Below are 14673 nucleotides of genomic sequence, written 5' to 3'. Positions count from 1 at the left end.
TCCGTGCGCAACTCCCACGCTGCTGACCTAAGCAGACTAATTCTGCCCCTTTGGGAAGGTCTGTCACAGTCCTGAACAAAAGCACTTTACGCGTCGGTATTCCGCAATAACTATTCCGCCGACGCGTTCGTGTTGCATTCGCGTCCCATTGCAAAAGCTCGAACAAAAAAAGAAGCGAAACCGCAGCAACCAAAACATCAAACGCTGCCTGCCTGCCTTTTGGTCAATTATTCTCTCAAACCCCACTACCTCTATAACCACCTTTCCTCTTTCTTCCTTATTTTCTTTTCTTCTTTAAGGCAGGCCCTAGGGACCCGTTCACGTTTAATTCATTAGTCTACACATATATTGAAGTCGCACCCCTCACCCTTTTTAGCGGCCTCCCTTTGGCCCTCCGCCTGACCACCATGTCTTCCCTTTTTGACGCCGTCCTGCAATCCGAGTTGGGCTCCACGGCGGGCTCTCGCGACCATCGTCTTCACTCCGATCAGATTCCCAGCTCACGACCCCAACCGCCTTCTGAAAGCAATGGCCCCATGAGTGACATGCATGGCTTTGCCGACGACCAAGTCGCCGATTCCAGTGCCTCGACCGTTACCCGACTACGCAATCCTTATCTTCCCGGACCGCCCCCGGTAAGCGATGTGGCAGGCGAGAAGGTGCAGCAGGCTTTCGCAGAGCTCCTCGAGACCTACCAGGAAGAGACACCTTCGTCGGCACAGGCGGCGCCATCGTCACAAGTCTTGAGTGAGAAATACTACATCGCCCAGATCATGGGCATGGCGAAATGGGAGCTGTCCACCCTTTACGTCGATTTTACCCACTTGACCTCTATGAGCAACCCCATTCTTGCCGATGCCATTGCCAACCAATACTACCGATTCCAACCTTTCTTGACCAAGGCTCTTCATGACCTTATCGCCAAGTATGAACCAGAGTACTTCGCCTCTCACCGTCAAGCTACGGCCGCAGGCAGTGTTTCTTCCCAGGCCGGCACTTCGATGATCGCTGGCAACTCCAGTGTATCCGACAACCCTGAATTGGAGCGCAATATCCGCGAGAAGACCAGGCATCAGCAGACGGATAAGCTGTTCTCTTTGGCCTTCTACAACCTGCCCCTTGTTTCCAGACTGCGCCAGCTGCGCACATCCCAGATTGGAAAATTGGTCTCGGTGTCTGGTACGGTCACGCGGACGTCTGAAATTCGCCCAGAACTGTCACTGGGAACCTTCATTTGCGAGGAGTGCAAGGCCGTCGTGACCAACGTGGAACAGACCTTCCGTTACACTGAGCCCTCCCAATGTCCGAACAACACCTGCGGTAACCGCTCCGGCTGGCGCTTGGACATTGGCAAGAGTACCTTCGTGGATTGGCAAAAGGTGAAACTGCAGGAATCTTCTCACGAGATTCCAACCGGCAGTATGCCACGGACAATGGATGTCATCCTTCGCGGTGAGATGGTTGATCGCGCTAAGGCTGGTGAGCGGTGTATCTTCACAGGTACCTTGATCGTGGTACCCGATGTCAGTCAGCTTGGACTTCCTGGCGTGCGGCCGGAGGCAGTTCGTGATGATGGTGCATTCCGGGGAAGTGATATTGGAGGCGGTGGTGTTACTGGGTTGAAGGCGCTCGGTATCAAAGATTTGACCTATCGACTCGCCTTCCTTTCTTGCATGGTTACTCCCGACACCACGACGCCGGGTCAGCAGTCCAACCAGCAGCTGAATGGACAATCGCACAACATCTTGGCTTCGCTCAACCAAAATCGGGATCCTGAATCCAACGAAGACCAGGCCCAAGAAGCTCTGCTTCAGAGCCTAACACCCTACGAGGTTCAAGACTTGAAGAATCTCGTTCACTCTGAGTACATCTACTCGCGGTTGATTGACTCGATCGCTCCCATGATTTACGGTCATCGGCAGATCAAGAAGGGTCTGCTGCTGCAGCTGATTGGCGGTGTCGGCAAGTCCACGGAGCAAGAGAGCCTCCAGCTTCGTGGTGACATCAACATTTGCATTGTCGGTGATCCATCCACGAGTAAGAGTCAATTCTTGAAGTGAGTTTCATACCGGCTATTGCATACTGCTTTGCATGCCATGCTTACACGAAACAGATATATTTGCTCGTTGCACCCTCGTGCAGTCTACACTAGTGGTAAAGCCTCGTCTGCCGCCGGTTTGACCGCATCTGTTGTCAAGGACGCTGAGACAGGCGAGTTCACGATTGAAGCTGGTGCCTTGATGTTGGCTGTAGGTAACCTGATCCATCTGGTTGGCATTCGAAACTGACGTATCGTGATCTAGAATGGAGGTGGTATTTGCTGTATCGACGAGTTCGATAAGATGGACATCAGCGACCAGGTCGCCATTCACGAAGCCATGGAACAACAAACAATTTCCATTGCAAAGGCAGGAATCCACACCACCCTTAATGCTCGGGCTTCGATTCTTGCTGCCGCCAACCCCATCGGCGGCCGATACAACCCCAAGACTACGCTACGCGGCAACCTTAACTTCAGTGCTCCCATTATGAGTCGATTTGATCTGTTCTTCGTGATCCGTGATGATCCCAATGAAACAGTGGATCGCAATTTGGCTGATCACATTGTCAATGTCCACATGAACCGCGACGAAGCTGTTCATCCCGAGCTCAGCACTGAGCAATTACTACGCTACATTCGATTCGCCCGTACCTTTAAGCCTGTTTTCACGGAGGAGGCCAAGGCTTACCTGGTCGAAAAGTATAAGGAGCTTCGTGCTGGCGATGCTCAAGGTGGCATGGGCCGCTCTTCATACCGCATCACGGTTCGACAGCTGGAATCTCTGATCCGTCTTTCTGAAGCCGTTGCCAAAGCCAACTGTGTGGAAGAGATTATACCCAAGTTTGTGCGCGAGGCGTACGACCTTCTCCGACAGAGCATTGTGACAGTCGAGAAAGATGATGTCGAAGTCGACGATGATGAACCCGCAGCAGCGGAGGGTCGTGCTGCTGAGGAGGATCATGAGATGGGCGATCGTGACCGTGATGGAGACAGCCCTATGCGCGAAGATGCCGAAACTGCCCAGCCCAAACGCTCAAGGACGAAGATCACATATGACAAGTACATGAAGATCCTGAACCTCATGGTCCGTCGTGTAAGGGACGATGAAGCGAACTCTGGTGAGGGTGTCGAGCAAGAGGATCTTCTCATCTGGTATCTGGAGCAGATTGAGTCCGAGATTGACACAGAGGACGATCTCCAGAATGAGCGTGACTTGGCTGTGAAGGTCCTGAAGCGAATGATCAAGGTATGTGCAATCATATCGCTGTCACTTTTACTTGATCCCATTGCTAATCTCAATTACTCCCTGTAGGATAACATTCTGATGCCCATTCGCGGGCAAGGCCTTGTGGATGCCGATGATGAAGGGCAAAGCGAGCAAGTTCAACGCACTGTCTACGTGATGCATCCCAACTGCGCCATTGATGAGATGTAATGTCTGTTTAGTGTTTCCGTTTAGAAAAGGAAACGCTGAGCAATGATTGAAATGGGTCTGATAAAGGAGCTGGTGGTTATGAGTGATGATATCCCTGTTTGACTTTGATTTGATATTGACCTTACGCATGATTTATCGGTGAAGTATATGTCTATAGAAGTGAGGTCTGGAGTGCATTGGTTTTAGGCATATCTTCTAATCTCATATATGACGCTTCATGATCTGTCAGATTTTTCATCTTTTTTTTTTTGACTGTATGCGAGCTTGCATGTAGCATCCCGATACAACTCTTCACCCGGTTTCACTTAGTATGGCTGCTGTATGAGCAGTCTCACATACTTCTACCTTACTGCTCTAACCCTCGTCACCTTCCTTCCATACTCGGCCACGTGAACCTGAGCTGGTGTTCCTCGCTTTGCTCTCTCCTGCTCTCTCTTCCTGGTTACTCTAGTTTATCTACGCGATCGTATGGCAAAGACTGCGATCTTTCTATCGATCTCTCATCTCTGAGGTGTGCCCGAGCTCATGCTTCCTTCCTCTCATCTCTCTCGGCTGTGTCATCTTCCTCATCTTCTGTTCACCTTCCTCTCGCCTCTGATCTTCTTTCCTTTCGCCTCATTTGCCTCTCTCTTGCTTCTTCCGCCTTTGTATAAGCTCCCTCTTCCCTGCCCTGTTCTTCTTCCCTCTTCCGCCTTCCTTCTTCTTTCTCTATATAAACCCTCTTCTCTCCCTCTGCCCTCCCTCTTCCCTTCTCACTCCTCTCCTCTTCTCTCTCCTCTAGCCAAAGCTCTCGTAAATCCTTGTTCGACCCCCTCTCTCTTACTATCATCTATTTTCTATAACATCCACAACCAGCTTTCTCGAAACGGAAAGCCTCCGTACGCCATCGGCGAATCAAGCAAAGATGGAAGGCTCTAGCGAGGAACTGGAACCACCTAAGATCACGCAGGAAGCAGTAGCAGGCTCTGAAGAAGTTCAAGAGCCCGGTAAGCAAGGACCTTCTCTCCAATCCGAAAGCTTCGATCCCCAACAGATTCTGTTGGAGGCAATTGATCGCCGTAGGCAACAGTACAACCCCAGACAGGCTTTTTTCCTTTCTAATTTGGGATTTGATATCCACAATCGTAAGGCCTCCCAAGGTTTGCAGTCACCTTCGCAAAATGATACTGACTTCTTGCTAGCAGTCCGGCATACAGGAAACTCGCCATCTGAATTTCTTTTTGTACCAAACGATCAGGTAACCGCTGCGCAAACAGGATTTGATGAAAGTCTATTTGTGCCGCAGGAAGAATATTCGTCATTGTATCTTCCACCTTCGGGTCCAGATGTGCCTCCGATGTCTCCAGATGATCAAAATATTCTCGAACTACTTCAGAGTGACACAAGTCCACCTGTTCAACAGCTTTCGCAGGTTGCACCTCACTCGAGCGCCAGTGCTTCACAAACAGGAAATGCAGGCACAGCAGCTGCACCTGCCGATGATGAGGAAGACCCAAGGCTGTCCGTACCGTCATGTGTCGACTTATTATCATCCTCATCTTCGACTTCCGGGAACACTGACGTTCCGGTAGAAGACTTCCCGGATGACACTGGAGACCAAAGCTGCCCAACAGAATGGCCTGACGAGGAGCTTGAAGCTAGTACCAGGACTGACCTATCAAAGCGGCAGTAAGTGTATCTTATCATTATGTCCCAGACTGAGTCTAACTGATTGCCCTAGATTCAATTCTATCAAGAAATGGTTTGATAGTTTGGAGAAGCCATCTGTGGCAGATGAGATACGCTTGGAAAAAGCAAGGCAACAAGAATACGCTCGGAAGGAAAGGGTGGCAAGGAGAAAAGCCTTGGAAAATCAGAGTGAACTCTTTGACTCAGAGATTGACGAGCCTGATGAATCCACTTCACGACAGGAACCTGTCGTGAAAAGGACTGAAAGCTCTCATGATGTCCCTGTCAAGCGACAGCCGAAACAGCGACGACAAAACAGGATTTCAGCAGACGAAAAGCGAAAGAGCAAGGAACTCGGTCTTGCTGTTGTTCTTGCGCGCCAGAAGAAGAGGGAGATGTCGAAGAGAGCACCCCGTAAACGCAAAGATAGAGGGTTCGACAACGGAATCCCTGGCCCCAGTAAAAGGCCGAAGCGAGGGCCCCTGGGTACCAAAAAATACCTAGAATACCTCCTTTCTTCTGGAGTCGTGGAAGATGCACATGTCAACGCTTCACTGGATGCGATACCTGCTTCTATTGACAAGAATAAGATGAAAGCACTCAAACGACTTGTCGCTACTATTCCGAGTGTGGATCAGAAGGAGGCTAAATCTGACAAGAAAAAAATTCTTGAAGCTACTCGCAAGTTCACATGCAGTCCGAGAAGCGATGGAAAACTCGGGTGGAACATCAAGGGAATGAAAACAAGTTTATATCACTATCAGGTTTGTGTGTATATGCCCATTATTACTATTATACTAGCTGACAGGTATGAAAAGCTACTTGGGGCTGCTTTTATGGTAAGGAGAATATACATCGAGATCTTGGAATGACTTGCGGCTAAGATTAGAACAGCGTGACCGCGAAAATTCGTCAGAGGGACCCTTCGGGGGACTCCTCTGTGATATCATGGGTTTCGGGAAAACTATTCAAGCACTGGGTGAGTGCATGTGGAAAGAAAAAGTGGCACAGCTAATCTGGGTCTAGCAAATATCGTAGATGGAAAACCTTTTGATCCGGAGGATCCTGAGAAGACTACGCTCATTGTTGTTCCATCGCACCTAGTCACTCACTGGTAATTTTGGTCAATGCTATGTACCCAACTTGCAGTCTGACTTGAACAGGAAAACACAGATCAACAGGCACTGCGACGAGAAAGCAATTGGTGATGTCCTTATATACAAAGCTAGTTCAAGGCTTGAGTCCCTCAATACAGTAGGAAGCCTCGCGAAATATGATGTTATGTACGGATACTATGCAGCTCTTTCAATATCAAGGTGGTATACTGACGCAGTCATCAGAATCACTACGTATGATGAGGTCAGGCGGTCTTATCCACCAATGAAGCTCACCGATAGTATTAAGGACGATGAGAAGCTTTCAGCCTGGTGGGATCAATCCTTCGATACAGAGACCGGCCCGTTACATAAAATCAAGTTCCACCGAATCATTCTTGATGGTATGCTGTCTCCCTCCCGCTCACTCTTACCTTTTGGCATCAATCGCGAGTCTAGGTTTGACGCCCAATTTGCAGAAGGCCACACCATCAAGAATCACATATCCTCAGTGTCGATCGCCGTCCGCTCTCTGACTGGCCACTATAAGTGGATTCTAAGCGGAACCCCAGTGCACAAGTAGGCTCGCACCTGATGCCCAGCTGCTGACTGGCGTTTAATATTTTGTGGTTTCTGACATAGTATTCATAGCCATCTAGAAGAATTCTATCCGCTTTTCGACTTTCTCGGCGTTCCCGGCATCAAAGATGCTGGAGTTTTCATAAAGAACTTTTGCAGCGTGCGTGACTTTCCATTGATCTTCAGAGTCGAAAACTAAAGCTAATCCTTCTGTAGGATGACGAAGGCCATGACCGCCTCGTAAACCTATTGCGAGCTTTTTTGTTTCGGCGAACACACAAAAGTCGACTTTTCTCACTGCCAGTAATTAAACTACCCGATGTCAACGAAAGAATCGTCAGGGTCCAATTCTGCGCCGTCGAACGAGAGCTTTACAACGCCATATCAGAGGTCTTCATAGAAAACATCAATGGTACGCCAGAGACATATTTTGCCATATCAAGAGTTTCAGGAGAAAATCGCTGACATTAAATCAGGTTGTGCCCATTTCGATCAGCCCAAGTTAGCACAGTATCGATGCTTTCTATCAATGATTTTGATGCTTCGTATGTTCTGCAGTCATTTGCTTACAACGCAGTGCATAGTTAAGAGGCTACTCTCAGAAGGGAACTTAATGAAAAGACTTTCCAAAATCGCCAAGGGAAGCGGGGAATCAAATCCGTCATATACTATAGTCCAATGGCTCTCAACAGTGAGAAAAAACACGACAGTTCTTAATGAGCGTAATGATGGAGACACAGGCCAGTATGCCACAGAGCTTCATGGGGATGAGACAGCATTGACGAAAAATTTCCGCCAACTAATGGACGAGCTTCATTTGAGAGAAATTTGGGAAGAAAGACTAGAAAGGACAAATTGCCCCGTCTGCAAATCTGCACCAGTGAACCCCCTGATAACTTCATGCAGGCATTTATATTGTGAGGAGTGCTACTACTCCTTACGGATGGACAAGGACAACATGCTTATGGAGCCTAAATGCGTCAACTGCCGTGTTTTGATTACGGAAGCCGCTTATTTTAAGGAAGAGGGTAACGAAAAGACACAAGGCGCATGGATTCACGGGGTAACTATCAGGAAGGAAAAGCAGCGCCAAAAGAGAACCACAACCAAGAAACAATCTAGGAGCAGCATTCGCCAGATCACGGCGCCACGAGCAGACGAAACGGATGAAGAGCCGGACGCCGACGAGGATACGGACTGGATTAGAGCGTGTGCCCAGCATATGCCGAGTGCGAAACTCACGAAGATACGCGAGATTCTTACAGAGTGGCTTGCTCAGGAATCCTCGGGCAAGATAGTCATCTTTACCCAGTTTCTAGATTTCGTTGAAATCCTGTCTACCATGTGCGAAGCAGAAGGGTGGCCGTTTGTCCTCGTGAGCAAATAATACCTCAAATATACTCAAGACCCAGGGTGGCTAACTTTCCACAGTTGACTGGAAAATTGGGTCTATCAGTCCGCGAAAACAATATGAAGACGTTTAGTGATAAGAATAGCGAAGTGAGGATTCTTATTGCCAGTTTGAAGGCTGGAGGCATCGGACTAGACCTATCAGCCGCCAACAAATGCATTCTTGTTGACTTGTGGTGGAACGAAGCTATTCAGGAGCAGGTAGGTATACTTCTGTCCAGTCATATTGCCTAATAGGATTTTGGTGCAGCTGTTAACGCTCTGGAGTTTAGGCATTTTGCCGCTTGTTTCGAATTGGGCAAGAAAGCGAGGTGGAATTTGTGAAGCTTATCGTCGATAATTCTATTGATGACTACCTGCTCAATTTGCAGACGCATAAGACGGCTGTTATAACCGGAGCTATGGGCGACGGAGTCCTAGCGGGAAGGGATACAATTGAGGATCTCCTTCGAATGTTCGCAGATGTCGAAAAGGACTCTAGAGGGGTACTTCATCTCAGGGCCAAGACAGCGTCGAGGGATATCAGGATTGGGGCTGGATTCCGACCATCTTTTGGCGTCTTTTGAAATCCATTCTGATAAGCACTATGTGCTACAGATTTGATGACAGTTCTCTCCGTTTTGCATGCTGCTTTGATTCATGGAGTTGCTCAATTCATGCCCGCAAATATGAACGAGGGGAGACCGCCGTACTCGGAAGTTCTGGTTGTTTCGCTTTTTATTTGAAATCAGTCTCGTTTTGCGATTTAGTTGGGTCTGCCATAGCAGTGGCTATTTTTTGCAATGGTTTCAGTGATATTGATATTTACGAGCGCGGCCAGGAAAGCCCATTTCCTTTTTAGTTGCTCTAGTTTTAAGAGGAAATACATTACTATTTGAGGTTTTCACACTTCCCGATCAAGATACTATACACTCACAGTTCAATGAAATACCGAAGCAGGCAAGATCATAACCCCGAGTAACCCAGCACGCAACAAACTTGGCCACCTTACTTCAACCCTCATCCATTGCATAGACCTACAACCTTCTCGGCCCGCGCCTTCCACGCCCAGCAACACCACCAGCACCATCACCCTGCACCCCCTCCCCAAGCATCCTCGGCACCAGCACATTACTACTATTCAACGCCACCGACCCCCTATCCTGAGAGCCCAACACCCGCGACTGCCATCTCAAACGATGATACCTCCTCCTCCTCCGATTCGCATAATCATGCACCCCCAGACCCAAATCATCAGGATCCACCTCCGTATCAGCATACTCTGACTCCGACTCCACTCTCCAAGTAGGAACCCCGGAACCCCATCTTCCACTTTCACCTCCACCTCCACCACCACCAGCAGCAGGACTACCTTCATCATAATCGAGTCTCATCTCATCCTCATCAGCATCAGCATCATAATGATCATGAAATGAACGATCAACAACCTGCGAAAAACTCTCAGCCTCAGTCTCAGTGATCATTCCCACCGGATCGTGGAGGGTCCCAGCAACAATATTACTATTGATGTTTTCTTTATCTGAGTCCCAGTCTTGGTTATAGGCACGTACTTCTTGGTTATCATTATGATGATGGTTGTTGTTGTTGTTGGTGTAGGGATAATGAAGGTACCCGGGTAGCATTGAAGCTACTCGGTTTGGGCGTGGAGAGAAGGATAGTAGACCCCCTCTGTCTGGGATGATGATGTCTTCGAAGATGGTGAAGTCGGGATTGCTGCTGTTGTTATTGTGGTTGTTGTTGTTGTTGCTAGGTCTGGTTCTGGGGGTGGGGATGGGGTAAGAAATGGGAATGGGGGTGAAGTTGTTGTTGCTGTCGAGGCCGATGAGGCTGCTAGTTAGGCAGCCGCTTTGGGTTGGGATGGTTGGTTGTGGTGTTGTCTCCTGGGCTGTGGGTGTCTGGTGGTGATGAGAGGGGTGGTGAGAATGATGCTGTTCATATCTCGCCAGAAACAGGGAACGGGTTATTCATTGTGGGGGGACTTACTACCATTTGTCCTTCTTTTCCTTCTCCAATTCCGTTATGATCTCCATGTTGAGAATTATGGTGATCGTCACCGTCGACATCCATGTCCATGTCCATGTCCATGTCCTCATCAATAGCAGCAGCAGCAACAACAGATGGATGCTGTAAGGGCGTATACTGCTGTTGCTGCTGATAAGTCGAGCTCACATCCATAGCATCCCTAAACGCTCTATCATGCGCCTCGTTCTCCAAGGCCCGCACCGCAAGCATCCGGTACTCGTTTATGCGGAGGGCATCTTCCTGGTCTTCAATTTCTCTGTTCAAGGCTTCTTCAAACCGCTCAGCTTGTCTCGTGAATGGGGAGGGGAGACGAGGGCGTTTGAAGGGTTGGTAGCTGTTTTCTTCATTGTTGGTTGCGTTGGGGGTGAGGTTGTTGAGAGAGCCTGTGGAGGTATGATTGTTGGAGGAGTCGTTGTCGTTATCATCACAGGCTGCTCTTCTTTTACGAGTGGTGGTTTTGTTCATGGCGGTTGTGGTCTGGATAGGTTGGGGATATGGACGGTAATCAGATGATTTTCAGTGATGGGGAATGAGAAATGGTGGGTTGTTGGATCTGGATTGGTAAGGAGCTGTACTTACACTTGTATCTTGGTTCATGTTGTCGTCGATGGTTTTGGTCATCGTAATGGGATGGAGATCAGCTTTATGTGGATGGGTTTGGATGGGCTGTGTGGGGATGGAAGGTTAGCGAAGGCTGGTTGTCTTGTAGGACAAGCTGTCAGAGTGGTGCTTGATATGAGGATATTAGAATGGGTTATTCACGCGTTGGGGCGTGCCATCATCGTAGTTATCATCAATTGGGTATAGAAGACTGCTCCTCATAGAAGAATACTCACCTGGGGTCTGAGATGATGTATCGTATCTTGATGCAGATGAGTTGAAGTAGAAGCTCGGCGGTCAGAGTCAGAGTAGGCGAATCCTCAAGCAGATGTGAGGGGATAAAGTAGGAAGAAGAAGTATGAGTAGGAAAGGGAAGCGAGATGGCTTAAAGCAATCGTGGGCAGCGCGGAGTCCACCGGTCATTCACTACAGCTACTTCGCCTCAGGCACCTGTGCCAAATATAGCCTACACACATCTACAGATTAAGCACAGTTCAAGCAATAGGTTTCATTGAAGCCATCATGTCAGCTAGTGATTCAGGTCTGCAATATAATGGCTTTAGATCACATCTCAGAGATCTGCAATCTGCCTATTGCTTTCCTTTATGTAATCCCCCAGGGTTGTTATACATCCAGACACAAACGAGTCCGGCTGTGATACAGTCTCCTCATCAGTCCCAAGCCTCAGCAGGTGGCTAGGTCTCTCCTGAACTCCATCAAACTAGCCCTTTGTCATGCACCAAATACACACACATAGATAAATCAGATACAAGAAGATTAGAAGGGTGCATTGTTCTGGCGTAACAAAGACATAAGTATGAGAAGATCAAGGACATATCTCATATGGTGTTTGCACATTCTCCTTGAATTCGTCTCCCTAGGACACTGTACGAACCACCCCGGACTTCGCGCAACCTCTACCGGAACTGTCCAGGCCCGAGCATGCCGCGCGGGGCCTCGCCACCAACTTGGCCGAACATATCCAACAGGTGCCTGGAAGCGGGGGGAGGCACTTGAGGTCCAGGATTGCCCTCAAAAGGACCTTGGCCACGGTGGGGAAGCCCCATGAGAGCATCACCGTTGGGCGGCATGGGTGGGAAACCGGCTGGCGGGGGTCCGTTCATGTATCCGGGAGGAGGCATCATGCCTGGAGGGGGAGGACGCGGGAATGGTTCACGCTCATTGAGGGGCGGTGCATTCGCATGCATGGGCATCATGTTCGACATGTAACTTGGGTTGACGCCGCGTGTAGGTGTCGGAATACCCGGAGGAGGTGCCAAAGGCGCGGGTCCAGCAGCTTGCTGCGGGGGCATCTGAGGTCCTGGCCATCCAGGAGGAGGCAAATGCTCGAAGCCTGGAGGTCTCTGCATGCCCATAGCAGGATGGCCTTGAGCCTGGGGAGCTCTGCTTCCGCCGGGCGTCATAGGAAGTTGTCCGCCCTGAGGGAACGGCATATCTTCGAAATATCCCATGGGGGGCCCATTTGCGGGCCGGCGACGAAGATGCTCAGCATCGGGTCTTTGCATGTTTGCTATCGCAGGGTCATCCAAGAAGTTGGGGCCCTTTTGCGGGGTCGGAATGCCTGGAGGGGGAGAAAGCACTTCCGGCATGCTCAACAAACCGGGGGCCGGGCCGACAGGACCAGCACTTTGGGGCTGGCTCTGGGCACCCTGGTTGGCAACGGGACTAACACGGACCTGCTGCATCAGTCGCAGTAGATGTTCCCGGTCTCGAGCATGTGTCTCCTGGACATAAGGGTTAGGACCAGGGCCACGAGCAACTGTCTCTTGCATGGCGAAGTACTCCTGCCGCTTGAGTTGATCTCGAGCAGGAGATGAAACAGCACTCCGGATCTGTTCGGCCTGTACCTGCGAAGGAGGCCGGTTGTACGCAACAGGGTCATTGTGAGGTGTCGCGTTGCGCGATTTTCCTCCACCAAGCATCTGCAGGATGCGCTGGAAACCTTCCTGATCGGCATCAGTGTTGACGGTGTTCATCGAAGGCGACGACCTGGTCTCTGGATGAGTTTCGGGTTCCTTGGCCGGACTTCCCGGTGGTGGCGAGAATAGTCCAGCAAAGCGCGACGACTTTCCAAGCTTTCCTGGGAGTGGCTCTTTCTTCATTGTTGGTTCCATCATGGGGGGAGGAGGAGGAGGAGCGCTTATCTCCTGGGATAGTGGAGGCGCCTGGGGTGGCTTGGAGTCCCCAAGCAATCCAAAGAACCGCTCCATGGCCGAATCGGACGTGAACGGAGCGCCATTGCTGCTGAAAATCTCGCCATCTGTAGGCCTAGGCTCTGGCTTCGGCGCGGGAGCAGGAGCAGGAGTCGTCTCCAAGGGGACCTCCTTTTCTTCGGCTTGAACCTGCGAGGAGCCCGCCTTCATCCTTTCCTTCCAGCGTTCAAAGTCTTCTTGTGTATGCACTCGGCGAGGCTCATCTCGATCAGTCGAATCCATCCACTCGGGATCCTGTTCGAACTTGGCTCCCCGCGTCCAGTCACGATCTGCACCGTGCCGATCTCGACGCCATTCCCTGTTTCGTATCGGAGTCTTCTCCTCCTCCGCATCAGGCGCGTCGTGGGTATTCTCCTCACGAAACCAACTTCCCTCGTGTCTCGCACGTCCGGGCGTGCCGTCCTTCCGTGGGAAGAATCGTGCATCCTTATCTTTAACTCCACGGTCATTGTTGGGTTCTCGCTGGTCGCGGTTCTCCCACCGATCGAACTCTCCGTTGCGTCTCGGCTTTCGATCCTGTTCCTCGGGACCGAAGGTACGGCGGGGGCGTCCACTGTTCCAGTCCTCCCTGTCCCCACGCCGGTTGTTGTTGTTGTTGTTGTTGAATGTTCCTAATTTTCCATCTCGTCGGTCAAAATCTCTGTCACCAGACTCCCGGTCCTTGAAGAACTTCTCCCGTAAATTGAACCGGTCGTTCTTCGAGTCATCCTGGTCATTAGGCCTTGACGATCGTTCCGTAGCATCTATCGATCCTTTACCGGGTATACGAGATGCCGAAGCAAAAGCAGTTTTCGGGGGTCCGAGAATGATGTCCTCTATGGGCGATCAACGACGTCATGCATCAGTAAGGTCCTTGAATTTTCAATCCAGGAAAAGAGAACAATGGACATGGGGTATTCGACATCGAAAGAGAAGAAGAAGTGGGATGGTTATTACCTGAATTGGAATTCCGGGACACATGACGAGTTTCAAACAGACTGGGCCTTCTGGGGGTCGATTCATGGGGGTTATTGGGGTCTCGCGTGTTTGTAGCTTTCCGTTGGGTAGCTGGATCGGGGATTGGGCTAGCACGTAGGATGACTGCGTCAGTTTCGGGGATATCGCAATTGGATTGATAAGGTAAAGGAGCAGGCAGAGTGAACTTACCCCATCCATTCTTCTACCGGCGGTAAATTGGTAGGCTTTGTAACCAGAGGCGACGACCGCAGCCATAGCAGCTCATCGATCTGGTACCGTCGCGCCATGAGGATGGCTTGGGTGAGGTGGGTGGTGTGTGATGCTATCGGTATGCCGTTACGTCGATCTCATTGGTTGCCGACAGTTCAAGGAAGAGAAAAGGTGGAGTGGAATTTATCGCGGGACAAGGAAAGGAAGAAAAGGCGAGTAAGGTAGACTGCGAGGCACCGAGGCTAGGCTGTGGGCGTGAAAGGTGTGTACTGTGTAGTGTGTAGTGTGTAGAGGATAGATGATGAGTGGGCAGCAGGAAGCGAAGCCGCTTGCCAGTGGCAAGGGAAAAGGCGGAGGAGGAGCTTCGATCGGTCAAAGGTCCAGGAGCGCTCGTTGGGAAGCAGATGAGGGGCACCAGCGGTG

At 50.3% G+C, this 14673-nt stretch overlaps 4 protein-coding genes across 4 annotated transcripts; 2 read left to right on the top strand and 2 right to left on the bottom strand.

The window, feature by feature from the left end:
- The first annotated feature begins 222 nt into the window (after positions 1-222).
- On the top strand, positions 223-3663 carry BO79DRAFT_194735 (MCM DNA helicase complex subunit MCM6). The gene is made up of 4 exons (XM_025681070.1): positions 223-2056; positions 2114-2249; positions 2304-3287; positions 3354-3663. Exons 1-4 carry the CDS (start codon positions 408-410, stop codon positions 3474-3476), a joined length of 2892 nt encoding a protein of 963 aa, XP_025539783.1. The 5' UTR covers positions 223-407; the 3' UTR covers positions 3477-3663.
- A 717-nt stretch (positions 3664-4380) lies between these two features.
- BO79DRAFT_147824 (putative SNF2 family helicase) lies at positions 4381-8793 on the top strand (the record flags this gene model as incomplete). Its single annotated transcript, XM_025678523.1, has 16 exons — positions 4381-4600; positions 4658-5144; positions 5197-5225; positions 5352-5908; positions 5963-5983; positions 6039-6123; positions 6171-6258; positions 6308-6427; positions 6485-6642; positions 6718-6817; positions 6890-6977; positions 7034-7229; positions 7294-7362; positions 7492-8192; positions 8249-8428; positions 8500-8793. 16 exons carry the CDS (start codon positions 4381-4383, stop codon positions 8791-8793), a joined length of 3393 nt encoding a protein of 1130 aa, XP_025539782.1.
- Positions 8794-9243: 450 nt separating this feature from the next.
- Positions 9244-10714, bottom strand: BO79DRAFT_287474 (uncharacterized protein; the record flags this gene model as incomplete). Its single annotated transcript, XM_025688588.1, has 2 exons — positions 9244-10122; positions 10211-10714. 2 exons carry the CDS (start codon positions 10712-10714, stop codon positions 9244-9246), a joined length of 1383 nt encoding a protein of 460 aa, XP_025539781.1.
- Positions 10715-11766: 1052 nt separating this feature from the next.
- On the bottom strand, positions 11767-14327 carry BO79DRAFT_228404 (uncharacterized protein; the record flags this gene model as incomplete). Its single annotated transcript, XM_025683960.1, has 3 exons — positions 11767-13898; positions 14020-14147; positions 14230-14327. The coding sequence occupies 3 exons, from the start codon at positions 14325-14327 to the stop codon at positions 11767-11769; spliced, it is 2358 nt and encodes a 785-aa protein (XP_025539780.1).
- Between the last annotated feature and the right edge of the window lie 346 nt (positions 14328-14673).

This window comes from Aspergillus costaricaensis, assembly GCF_003184835.1.
Source record: "Aspergillus costaricaensis CBS 115574 unplaced genomic scaffold BO79scaffold_15, whole genome shotgun sequence".
Taxonomy (NCBI): Eukaryota; Fungi; Ascomycota; class Eurotiomycetes; order Eurotiales; family Aspergillaceae; genus Aspergillus; species Aspergillus costaricensis.
This window is presented reverse-complemented; position numbering and strand designations above follow the sequence as displayed.